Source organism: Henckelia pumila, chromosome 3 (genome assembly GCF_033568475.1).
Source record: "Henckelia pumila isolate YLH828 chromosome 3, ASM3356847v2, whole genome shotgun sequence".
Classification (NCBI taxonomy): domain Eukaryota; kingdom Viridiplantae; phylum Streptophyta; class Magnoliopsida; order Lamiales; family Gesneriaceae; genus Henckelia; species Henckelia pumila.
Window position 1 is genome coordinate 49,686,058 of NC_133122.1, and position 13,033 is coordinate 49,699,090.

At 38.6% G+C, this 13,033-nt stretch overlaps 2 protein-coding genes across 2 annotated transcripts in view; both read right to left on the reverse strand.

The window, feature by feature from the left end:
• The window catches only part of LOC140891609 (uncharacterized), a 28,267-nt gene extending 21,408 nt beyond the window's left edge, over positions 1-6,859 (reverse strand). The window contains exons 1-7 of the mRNA XM_073300196.1: positions 6,358-6,859; positions 5,972-6,068; positions 3,658-5,816; positions 2,711-2,825; positions 1,166-1,975; positions 724-997; positions 143-648 (exon numbers count right to left, since the gene is read on the reverse strand). Of these exons, the coding sequence (XP_073156297.1) occupies positions 143-648; positions 724-997; positions 1,166-1,975; positions 2,711-2,825; positions 3,658-5,816; positions 5,972-6,068; positions 6,358-6,638 (4,242 nt within the window). The 5' untranslated portion in view covers positions 6,639-6,859. The remainder of the gene's footprint in view (positions 1-142; positions 649-723; positions 998-1,165; positions 1,976-2,710; positions 2,826-3,657; positions 5,817-5,971; positions 6,069-6,357) is intronic.
• A 962-nt stretch (positions 6,860-7,821) lies between these two features.
• Positions 7,822-10,340, reverse strand: LOC140888689 (uncharacterized). The gene is made up of 4 exons (XM_073296388.1): positions 9,847-10,340; positions 9,291-9,463; positions 8,880-9,206; positions 7,822-7,922 (listed from the first exon to the last, which is right to left on the reverse strand). Exons 1-4 carry the CDS (start codon positions 10,338-10,340, stop codon positions 7,822-7,824), a joined length of 1,095 nt encoding a protein of 364 aa, XP_073152489.1.
• Between the last annotated feature and the right edge of the window lie 2,693 nt (positions 10,341-13,033).

Below are 13,033 nucleotides of genomic sequence, written 5' to 3' on the forward strand. Positions count from 1 at the left end.
AAAGAAATAGACATTTCAAAACTTTTGTTTTTACTCTTTTTAACATTTTCTGGGTTAACAATAAACATGAATGAAATGCAAGAATGAGGCACATTTTGGATGACATTTCAGCAAGATTAACTCATCCAATGAATTTGCTCACCTTTATTTCTGACAAAGTGATAGTCATATCAAACCCTGAAACAGAGGCATTCCCAACCCATACATCATTTAAGAATGCATGATTAATCTGATCATTTGTTACAGGTCTTCCAGCTGCTAAAAAACATTTCAAATCTTTCACTATAGAATTCTGACTAAAATGCAAGTTTTTACGTTGTAGGCTACTCATGGAAGTGTCGATGTGAAAACCCTTTGCATATCTTGGCAAACTTGAGCCACTTGCATCAGCTTGGCCTGATTGGTTGGCCTCTTTGTTCCCAAGCAAGGATGAAGAATCCTTGCCATTAAAGTTGGAAGAAGAATCTTCAGAAACAATGGGAGAAAAGAGAGAGGTTTGAGTGACATTGGCTTTATGCTCCATTCCTCCGCGCATGAATCTAGAAACCATATAAAATTTGGGAATGCCCATTGAAAATTTTCTCGCCATATTTGACAGTTCGAGGTCCAGGTTAAAGTCAACCTCAAATAGGACTTCCCGAATACTGCCTGCATCACAAATATTGTTCATCATAGTTCACCAACGCCTTAGAATATTCACAATTAACCAGGAAAAAAATTTACCATATTCATCCCTTGCCACAAGTATGAGAGATAGACGTGAAAGAAACAAGGAGAACACTTCCACACAATCCCATATAGTTTCTAGCAGTTGAACTTTCTGGGGTTTTATAACAAGATGACTATCTTGAACAGCTGTATTCTTCACTTGACGTGAAACTATAACTTGTTGAAGTGATTGACCAGCAGACCAAAGTTCTAAGATGCAGTTACAATATGATGTACAACAATCAACGAACAATGCCGCAGTCATTGCTTCGAGAAACAAAGAACCACCCTATTGAAAAGAAACATGCATCCATGGGTGAATTGGTCAAACAAAAAATTTATGGTTGACACATGAATAAGAGGCAAGTTATGGAGTTTCATTAATAGAGAAGCATAACCGAAAGGCTGATTTTGTAACACAAGGATAAAAGTCTTATCTTATGAAGAGGAACAGCACCTTGGACTGCCAAGATATATTTTGGAATGCTCCCCCAACGGAAATTTCTGCAGTAAAATCCTCCAACTTTTGCTCACTAACCAAAATATCCTTTACTTCCCACCCAACCACATAAAGTCCAGATATGCAGATATTTGCTGAAAGCCATTGATCCACTAACCCTTCAGCATTCACCTCCAAGGGAAAATCCCCCAACATGTCTGTGGTTTTGCCATGAGTACATGATAGATCATCTGTACCATTTATCCCTATTGATGGAAAGTTTTTACATGATCTTAAGAATAAACATGCTCTACTTTGAGTAATCGCCGCTTCGGCTAAGAAATTTTGAGCGCGCAACAGATTTTTTAGCTCATAGTTATCGAACCTTCTCTCAGACTCAGCCAAATATCTGAAAATGATGGATCGAATTACAGTTATATCAATAATGAAGTGCATATTTCCTTCTTTTATATTAAATTCTGTCATCAACTGTTGAAGAGAGATGTAAATTCCAAGACCAAAAGTGTCATGCGTGGCTGAAATTCCACCAGTTTCTCTTTCAATTGGCATTACATTCATATAGTTCTCCAGATTGAAACTTTCCCTTGAATTATGAAGAACTAAGTCAAACGACTTTAGTTCACAAGTGCTGTGAACAACAAATTGAGTGCTTGTAACAAATGATTCATGGCTGCCTATGCTCAAGACTGTTTCTCTCTCAGAATCAGAATAAACCGAGTCTCTGCTGGGTAATTCTTGATATCTTGGGCCATCACCTGATCCATGTATGGCAAAGGCAAGTGACTCGTAAAAGACTCCAGAAAATACCTGGGAAAGACATTATAATGTCTTGATTACAGAAAAATCAATCAAATTTTTTCCAAGGCTTTTTTTATTATGTAAATCCAAATTGGAAAATCAGTCACAAGTCGAGGAATTGGACAAAACACAGTAAAAAGTGAAACACAAAGATAAACACAAGAACAGGGACACAAATGGAGGTAAAACACTAAGCATACGGTAGCGCTAAAAAAAGTTAAATAGTACAAAGTTGTAAGCTTACATAGACCAACATTTTCCACTCTTAACTGCACGTTATACCTTGAAAAACAATGATGATAATGAGGAAAATATAGAATCAGTTCCTAAAGAAATGTATCCGCATTTTGTAGCAAAGATTATTCCCAATGTCACTACTCAGCATTCAAGTGTCATACAATAATCTGAGTAACCAACCGATGAACCTTATTTTAATATGAGCTTCAGTCATTACACTCTTGCAAATATTCATTTCATCCTTCCAATTTTGATCTTATGCGAAACACCTCTTTGATTCTTCCTTCTAATAGTTGACCCAAGATATCAAAATTTCTTACACTCAGTTGCTTCAAGAACTACCAAACTGGTAATCCTACTCAACTCCTCCTTTAAGGTACATCTGCATATTCCAACTTCTGACTGACGGCTCCTTAAGTTTCATCGTTCAAGTGTGTTTTAATTGAGAAACACGAAGAAAAACAATAAAACCTAATATTATCTAAAAAAGAAATAATGACAAATCACCTTTGCCAAGGTATACCACTCGTCCAAAAATACCAACATAGTAAATCCAGCAGCCACGCAACAGCATGTTGCGGATAAAGCAACAATTTTTGAAGCATATGAATGATGGTCCTTCCTGCCATAGATAAGAGAACATTCAGAAATCAGGATATAGTCAAAACCAGTGGACGAATGAGCACTTTTGTAATCAGCATATAGTCAGAACTACCACATTCATGGCAACTTTTTGTTCAACTGCTTCTCAATGCCCCCTAGGCTATGCTTCAGATGGAATTTAAGATTGCCTCTACATGTAAACGTATAGACTGAGGGAACTAGAACAAAGCAGTTGAAAGGAAGGAAAAACAGTATTAACATTGAAGAAAGAGTTTTTACATACCCAATCCCTCTCTTTGGGAATAAAGAATACTTTCCTGATAATTGTGTTTCTTTGATTACGTAGATATATATGTGCATATATAGCAGAATCCGTTCAATGCATAAGGGAGCACCACTTGTGCACATCAAATAAAACATTTATTTTTCAGAAAAATAAAGTATTTATTTCCATGACTTCACCTTTATTTCTGTTTGTCTTTGTAGTGGCTGGTTTATCGTTATAACAATGGTTTGCCAACTTACACTTAATTACAGTGATATTACGGCAAGAAATGTCTATCTAATCATACTGTAGGCACAACAGAAGTGCGGTAGAATTTTTTTTTTTTTTTTTTGGGGGGGTGGGGGGTGTGGGGGGTGGGGGGGGGAATGAACGTTAATCATTATTTTTTCTGTGTATCTTGTGTAATTACAAGTACTCACATACATAAACTTAATTACCTTAACTTTAGATCCTGTACAAAATTTTTGCCTCAATTAATCAATACAAATATGGGAAAAATATTAAAAGAATAGTTTCCAAGAAATAAAGTAAAGCCAAAGAGGAGGCAAAAGAAAAGTTTAATTACCTTGTATATTCTAGTCGAGTAGTCATAGGGCTGAATACAACAATTTGGTAGTTGTGACTTTCAGCCGATTCAACAAGGTAGGCTTTCAAACCAGAAATTTTAAGGCATGCAGTAAGGGAAATGCATTTTTGACAAGTATAAGCTTCATTATAGGATTTAGAGGTATCAATTTCTTGGGGTTCCAGAATATGATATTCTGATACTCTATCACAACCTGCAGCATTTTGACCAGGCAATCCAGGATAATTTTCCAATTTTGGAGATACCACAAGTTCAATGTTGCAGATGTCAAATGTGACGTGCGTAACTAGATGGTCGCCCATGTTTTCACTATAGAACTTATTGTTTAATACGGATATTTGAATGTGAGGACCGGCAATCAATAACCCAATGTGAATATGCTTCTGAGGAAGAATTCTGATAATATCAGATTCAATTTTGCTTGAATAAGATCTACACCTGCTACTCAAATCCCTCGCTGGTGAAGCCTGATCTAAAGTATTCAAGGCAACATTTTCCCTCATCGCATCGTTCAAAGAAACAGAACCCTGTATTTGTCGAAGAAGCACAATAACGGTGGCTATAGAATAGAAGTCCAGGTGGAAGTTCAGTCTACCAATAGTCAGGCCACAGTTCCAAAACCAGGAACTACCATCATAGAGGCTGTGATGTGTCAAAGAGCTCTTCACCTCACAAAGAATCCATGGATTCAGCACATTAGGGATTACTTCTTCAAATTTTGAATAAGATTCTTTCCAATTCAACCACATATTTCCAATAATATGATCTAAATGGGGGACTGACGGTTCACCGCTAACATTAGTAGCTTCAGCAAAGTCAATAATTTGAGCAGGCTCCCCCCACACTATCTGCTTCTCATCGAATTTCTTATTCGGCGATTCTTTTGATTTACTACTTGTCCCGGCTTTCACAACAGGTGAAGAAAGAATTTTCAAACACCCAGATGCAGACATCAAATATTGTTCAGAAACATTTACCACATATCTTAAGAAGAATGCTTCTGCTAAAATATGGAATGAAAGTAAATCTTGGTATGAAACTGCTGTGGCTGACTTCCTAGAGGGAGAACGTTCTGCTGAATTATTTGGAGAAACAGATACCGAAATTTGTTGGACAATTAAACTGATACCATTTCCTAAGAGGCAATCTTCCTGAAAAGTGCCATACTTCTGATGAATCTTCGGAGATGTGGCCAAAACATTGTACAACAAAAGAAATCTTGAAATGGAACGCAATAAACTTCCTACTGCGCACAAAATAAGCACAAGTAGCTGAGGCAGCTTCCAGAAGGTCCTCTTACCCAGTAGCTCGACAAAACCGTCAGGTTTTCCGGGACCACGTGATGCAAATCTGAAGCGCGTTATTTGTCGAGCAAAAGCAACTGCCTCAAGTGGAAGATCATTTTCGATATTGGAAATAAGTTTCCACTTAGACTTGACAGATCTTGAATAGGTTTTGTCTCGAGACATCACCTCAGCTGATCTTTTCATTTGATCACTCGCAGGATATCCAACCAGGAGAAGTAAGTTCTCATAGGTTTTTAAATATCGCAACCACAAACATGTGAATTTTACTACTCTAAGTATTGACAGGTTAGTAGATGGAAGCAGAGAACCGAGTCTGCTTCCCACGATTTTCCACAGTAGCCTTCCAGGTCTAATACATTTAGATTCTTTGGACAGGAGTGCATAAAACAATAACATTATAGAGAGATCTGCTGGAGAAAATATAAAATTTAACCTTGGAACACGAACACAAATGCTTGTGAATTGAAGATTTGTCACATTAACTAAAGCTGACATATTTGTTGCTGGAATAACAGAGCTCGAGTGTTTTTCACCAGTCAATCTAATCTCAAAGCTGTCAACATCAACATCAAATGAACTCTCTTCAGAAGGCACAAAAAGTGAACCCATGAATCCACTAACAAAACACCTATGAACGAAGTTCTGTGATCCTGCTTCAATTTTTTTCACATGCAATGAGAATGAGAATGCATTATTCGGAGATTGAAACAACACACAAACATCATGAAACTGAATCTCGGAATGTGCAAATAAAGTATTCAGTAGGGACTTTCTCCATGTTCTTGTGGTAATGTCGGTAATCCTTCTAAGGGAGGCATGCAGAGTACAGCCCTGAAAACATCAAAGACAAAAATACCATGCTGAAAACTTCATGAAGATAAAACTAATTAACAAAATATAGAATCACGCTCAAATCCTGAAATTAACAAATTAACAATATTAGTACATAGTAAAATCCTCAAAAAAGTTGGGACAAACAAGAATACCTCAGGATCAATCCCCGAAAGAACCTTGTTGTTGTCCTCCATTGTAGTATCTTTAACCCTTGGCCTCCACTTCACTCCTCTTTCATCCACCTCTTCCCTTCACACGCCAAATAATAATAAACAGAGAAACGGCAGGGTGGGAAAATTTAAAAAGCACGAAAGTCAGACATGACAATAACGTTTACAATCACGGAAAACTAGCTCACAAAAACTAAGCAAACACAAGTAAGTAATCATGTGGGTTTATGAGGAGAAATAAATCCATACGAGAAGAATCAATACGTAGTCCTAATCATGAAACAGTAGCTGGCATAATCACGCTCAATCATGACTAGACACATTCTAACAAGCGAAAACGAAACGGTAGACGAGACAATATAACGTACCCAATTGAAACAACGAGACGGAGGCCCCGAATCACGAGAGTGAAGGCGGACGAGGACCATGGCGAGATTTTGATGCTCAATTGTTCGACACGAACTTCTTTGAAACAACACCGAGAAGGGTCTTCGAGTAAATCGTTAAGAGCGGAAGTGCTGAAACTGACGTTACTTAGGGTTCCATTTGAACGGAGGAATCCGAGTTTGAATTCAAGTTCTGGGTCGTCTCGAAGCCATGGCCGCAGAAGAGCCGAGACCCTCCGTTGAATCAAATCATTGAAGAACATCCTCTATCATGCACACGGTTTCTTCGTCCTCGTGAATTTGATTGTCATGAAATGGTATCTTCCATTGAAGGCGGTAGAGTTGTGAAGAAGCTGGTGGGTTCCAGAAGATTGGCTAGTAAGGAAAACCGAGAATCGAATCCAGGATTTCAATACGAAAAGATAATATTACTCTACCGTTGAAGAAGAAGAGCATTTCAGTTGGAGTGTTTTCGGTATTTATACGTCCGCCTCGAAGTTTCTTTCTTTGTTATATCTTTAGTTAGACATACATACATATATATATATATATATATATATATATATTTTCTTTCGGCTGCTCACCTACCATGCCCAGTATCATGCATACCAATGATGTGGCACTATTTTATTGGACCTACAATTTATCACATCTTTATCACATCCAATAGAATTGTAACGTCCCAATTTCTCAATCGAAACGTTACTCAAACATACATATTTAAAATTTTGGGAAAAATAAAAACTTTGCGGAATCATCATCTTCTTTATTAAAAGAGCGTATAATAAGTGCACAAAAATAGAATAGCATCCAAAAATATTTGCCAAACATGGCCATCAACTTAAAAATATGAGTAGTGTGGCAACCTTCATAGTGAATCATTCATAGATTCCTGTTGATCAACAATCATATGGCATTACGCCCTTAAACTTTCATTTTTTGGATAGCCGCTTCGGAGCTCATCCTGAAGTGCATACCCCGTATAACCATCCCGTGAGCCATGTTTGGATAGCCGCTCCGGAGCTCATCTCAAAGTGCATACCCCGTATAATCACCACAAGACACATAAGTCATCAAAATAGTTTTCATACATAATAACATTCTTCGTATCATATCATTCTTCATGCACGTCATCATTATTCTTCCATCATCATGAACTTTCATAAACAATGTCGTGCATGCATAAACCAATGCGAGAACCATTCATGCATTAAATACTTCCTACATTTCATGATTTTCATGGAAAAATAATTTTCATGAAGGTTGAAAACATAAGCATGCATTACATAGTATATTCGATCCACGTGAGTCGTTCCACCCGTCCCGGACATTGAAAACTTGAAACTTTTGCATAAACATTCTTAAAAATACTTAAAATAGCTTTAAAGACCACAAATATGAAATTAGGATTTCAAAACACAACCTTAAAAAAAATTTGGACAGCACCTATGGTGCAAGGGCGCAGAAAACTTGCGCCCCTGCGCCACCAACGCTGCTCCCTAGTGCAGGGGCGCTCAAAAACTGCGCCCCTGCACCGGTGGTGCTGCCTGCACACGCAGGCAGCAGGCGCACAGAGTGCGAACTTCTTTTTTTTTTTTTTTGCTCTTTTTCGGTTCTTTTCGATTCCAAATCAAATCTATTCACTCACCCATCAAAACTTATAATCAAACACATGAAAAACTTCAAAATATACGCACATCACGATCCAACTTTTCAAAGTTTTGAATCAAAACTTCTCATTCAAAATCTCTTCTTCCAAAATTCTGATTTTTACAACATAAATGCCCTAGAATCTCAATAAACTTATACCGAAAACATCAGGAACGCATCACGTTTCGCGATTTTACAACATACTCATGTAACTTTCTAAAATCATGCATCAATCAACACCATAAATCAACCTAGGGTTCATATCAAACATATTTATACTCTTGAATGGGTTTCAAAACATTAAAAACTTGCCTGAATCGTCTGATTGGGATTAACCTGGACGGCGGAACGATCTAGCCTTGAGAAGTCGAAGAACCCTACCCTTGATGCAGCGTTTGAGTGAGAGAGATTTGAAAGAAAAGGAGAGCGTTCAAAATGAGAGTTCAGAATAAAATTCTGAACGCTTATTTCTCTTGTGACTAATGGGCTTCAACACGGCCCATTAGTTACACTTAAAATCCTTTAAAATTTTACCCTCTCATTTAATAAAAAAAAATACACTGCATCCCTTTAAACTTAATTTAAAATAAACAAATTTTCTTTACTCAAGCCAAAGCTAGGCTCGTCCCTACGACCCAAAATTAATACCAACCTGAAAACTTTAAAATCATACATATCACATAACATTTCAGGCATTTAATTAAATCACATAATTCACATAACAATTAATTTATCTAAATAACATGCATTAATTCATATAATTCAATCAATTAATAGTGATTAAGCTAGTGGACTTTTCGGACCTTACAACTCTACCCTCCTTAAAAGAATTTTGTCCTCGAAATTCGACTTACCAAACAGTTCAGGATAGCGTGCTCGCATATCCTGCTCGGTTTTCCAGGTAGCTTCTTCAACCAACTGGTTGTGCCATAGGACTTTCACCATTGGAATCTCTCTGTTTCTCAACCTACGAACTTGTCTGTCCAAGATTTGAAAAGGCATCTCTTCGTAGGACAAGTCTGGCGTCCATTCCACTGGCTCATGACGAATAACATGAGAAGAATGTGCCACATACTTTTTTAACATGGAGATGTGGAAGACATTGTGAACACCCTCCAAGTTTGGTGGTAGTGCCACTCGGTAAGCTCGAGCCCCAACTTTTTCTAGGATCTCAAAAGGTCCTATATATCTTGGACTCAATTTACCCTTTTTTCCAAATCTCATAACACCTTTCCATGGTGACACCTTTAAAAATACATGGTCACCTACTTCAAACTCCAAATCTCTATGTCGCTGGTCGGCGAAACTTTTCTGTCGACTTTGCGCTGTCAACATTCTGTCTCTGATCTTGGCTATCACATCTACTGTTTGGGTCACTATTTCCGGCCCCAAAACAGCTCTCTCTCCAACTTCATCCCAGCGTATGGGAGTTCTACACCTTCTCCCATACAACGCCTCATAAGGAGCCATGCCAATAGTTGCTTGATAACTATTGTTGTAAGTAAACTCCACTAAAGGCAATTTCGATTCCCAATTACCTCCAAAGTCGATCATACAAGCTCTCAACATGTCTTCGAGTATTTGGATCACTCGTTCTGACTGACCATCTGTCTAAGGGTGGAAATCTGTACTGAACGCTAGCTTCGTTCCCAATCCTCTATGTAAACTTCCCCAAAAGTTTGAAGTGAACTTAGGATCTCTGTCAGATACTATCCTCGCCGGTACTCCTGCAATCTGACAATTTCTCGAATGTACAGCTCTGCATACTGATTCATGGAGAAGTTATTCCTGACTGGAATAAAATGCGCTGACTTAGTTAACCTGTCAACTACCACCCAAATCGAGTTCATCCTTCGCGGTGAAACTGGCAATCCTACCACGAAATCCATAGTGACATCTTCCCACTTCCATGTGGTTATTGGCAATGGTTTCAGGAGTCCTGTCGGTCTTTGATGCTCGATCTTCACTTGTTGACAAGTCAAACATTCGTTCACAAATTTTACAACATCCCTCTTCATACATGGCCACCAATATAAGGATTGCAGATCCTTATACATTTTCGTACTTCCTGGATGAATGGAATACAGAACAGTATGGGCTTCAGTCATCACTTCAACTCTCAGTGAGTCTACTGCTGGCACCCACATTCTACCTCGGTGATGAACAATTCCATCTTTGACAGTGTACAATGTACCACCCTTGGCTTCATCTCTGTTCCTCCACAACGTCAACTGTTCATCAGAAGCTTGGCCTGCTCGAATTCTCTCAAACAAACTAGGTACTACTGTTAAGGCTGCTAGAGTGCATACCTCCATTGGTTCAAATACCTACAAACTCATCCGTTCAAATTCAGCAATCAACTCCTGCTGGACTGTCAATTGGTTCAATGTCGCAGACTTGCGACTCAAGGCATCTACTACAACATTAGCCTTACCAGGATGATAGCTAATGTCACAGTCGTAGTCCTTCTCCAATTCCAGCCATCTTCTTTGCCTCATGTTTAACTCCTTCTGAGTGAAAAATATTTTAGGCTTTTGTGATCAGTGAAAATCTGACACCTTTCGCCGTACAAGTAGTGTCTCTATAGCTTCAAAGCAAAAACAACTGCCGCCAACTCAAGATCATGAGTCGGGTAGTTCCTCTCATGGATCTTCAGTTGTCGTGATACATATCCTATTACTTTATCATCCTGCATCAAAACAGCTCCTAATCCACTCTTAGAAGCATCGGTATAAACCACAAAACGACCCGTGCCTTCGGGAATTGCTAGCACTGGCGCTGACATCAATATTTCCTTCAATTCTGCAAAGCTCTTCTCACATTGTTCTGACCACACAAACTTCACACCTTTTCGAGTTAAGAAAGTCAGTGGTAGAGCTATCTTGGAGAAGTCTTGAATAAATCTCCTGTAGTAGCCTGCTAATCCCAAGAAACTCCGTATTTCTGTAGCATTCTTTGGAGCAACCCAATTTCGGACCGCTTCCACCTTAGACGGATCCACCTCAATTCCCTTAGCTGAAACTATATGACCCAAAAATGAAATCTGCTTCAGCCAAAATTCACACTTACTGAACTTAGCATACATTTGCTTTTCTTTCAAAATATGCAACACTGTAGTCAAGTGCTGACGATGCTCCTCTAGACTGCGAGAGTATATCAATATGTCATCTATGAAGACTATGACAAACTGATCCAAAAAGGGTTGAAACACTCTGTTCATCAAATCCATGAACACAGCTGGTGCATTGGTCAATCCAAACGGCATTACTATGAACTCGTAATGGCCATAGCGAGTCCTGAATGCTGTCTTCTGCACATCTACATCCTTCACCTTCAGCTAATGGTAGCCTGATCGTAGATCGATTTTTGAGAACACCTCTGCCCCTTGCAATTGGTTGAACAAGTCGTCTATTCTGTGCAAGGGATATCTGTTCTTCACTGTAACTCGATTCAGCTCTCTATGGTCAATGCACAACCTCATTGACCCATCTTTCTTCTTAACAAACAACACCGGTGCACCCCATGGCGATACACTCGGTCTGATGAACCCCTTATCCAGCAACTCTTGCAATTGATCTTTCAGTTCTTTCATCTCAGTCGGTGTTAATCTGTATGGTGCCTTAGAAGCTGGCTTAGTTCTAGGCATCAATTCTATCCCAAATTCGACTTTCCTGAATGGAGGCAATCCCACAACATCATCGGGAAAAACTTCTGGAAAGTCCTTCACTACCTCCACTTCCACAAGTTTCGGTCGCTGCACTTCCAGCTCGCCAGTTAGACTTGCAAGAAATCCTGTACACCCATTACTCAATAACTGCCAAGCTATTCTTGCAGAGATCATACCTGGTGAGCTCCTCTTAGATGTAGTGATGCGATCATGGATGGCTCGCATGCTGATCAAGTGACTAAGGATCCGTTGGAGATACCATGAGGACCGATTACGAGAGGAGCTCAGAAGTTTAAGGAAGTACTTCAATCTTTGTTGTTGAAGACACAAGATGGCGTTGGATTTCTTGATATTCAATTTGGAGGAAGTTATAATCTTATTGAGGTCAAAAGTGGTCAAGAAAGTGAAGAAATGGAAGACCCTGCTTGAAGCCAAGGCGCGCCCGCGCCCAGACTCGCGCGCCCGCGCCATTATTTTGCGAAAAAGAAGCGCGCCCACGCTTACAGATACCAAATTGACGATGTTTTGCGAGCTCTCGGCGTGCCCGCGCCATTGTCTGCACAACGTCGGCGCGCCCGTGCCCGCGCCATGTCCTTTTACATGCACCGAAGGTATTTGTGTGTGTGTTCGGGATTTTTAATATTTAGGATTTACTTTGTTTATTTTAGGTCTTTTATTCCTACTAGGAAACTTTAGGAGATATCTTTGATATCTTTTTGATTTATTTTGCGTTATCTTTCAATATTTTGGGTTGTAATATTAATACTACAACATTCATTATTTTAAGGATAACTAAGATTTTCAGATTATTGATTATTCAATACAAAAATTCTCTTTAGAATTTTATCAAAGCTTTTGCTTTACCCAAAATCAAACTTATCAAAGTTTCATAGCTTTGTGGCGTTTGTCAATCGATTTTCAATTGGTTGTCAAAGACAGGTTCCTTTGAAGGTCTAATTGAATCTTTGATTGTTTTCTATCGTGAATTCTCTGTTGCTAGTTACAGGTTCAACTAGAGGTGGAGATTCCAAAAATCTGTTACTTGTTTCAAAGTCGGGACAACATTATTGAATTCTTTTGTTATCGAATTGAGGTGCGATTCGTTGAAATCGTGTTGCTTTTCATACATAAGATTCATATCATTTGGTATCAAAGACCAAGGTTTTGAATCAAGTAAGTATCTATCTTCATCTATCTCTGTTCTTCGTGTTCGTCGTTCTTCATCTAAGTCTATTCTTTATAAAATTTTTGTGTCGTTTCTTTTAAACTTGTTATCCAAGTCTCGTGTCTTGTGCTACAAGTTATAAATTTGGAAAAAAAAAATCGATCAGAAAAAAAAAG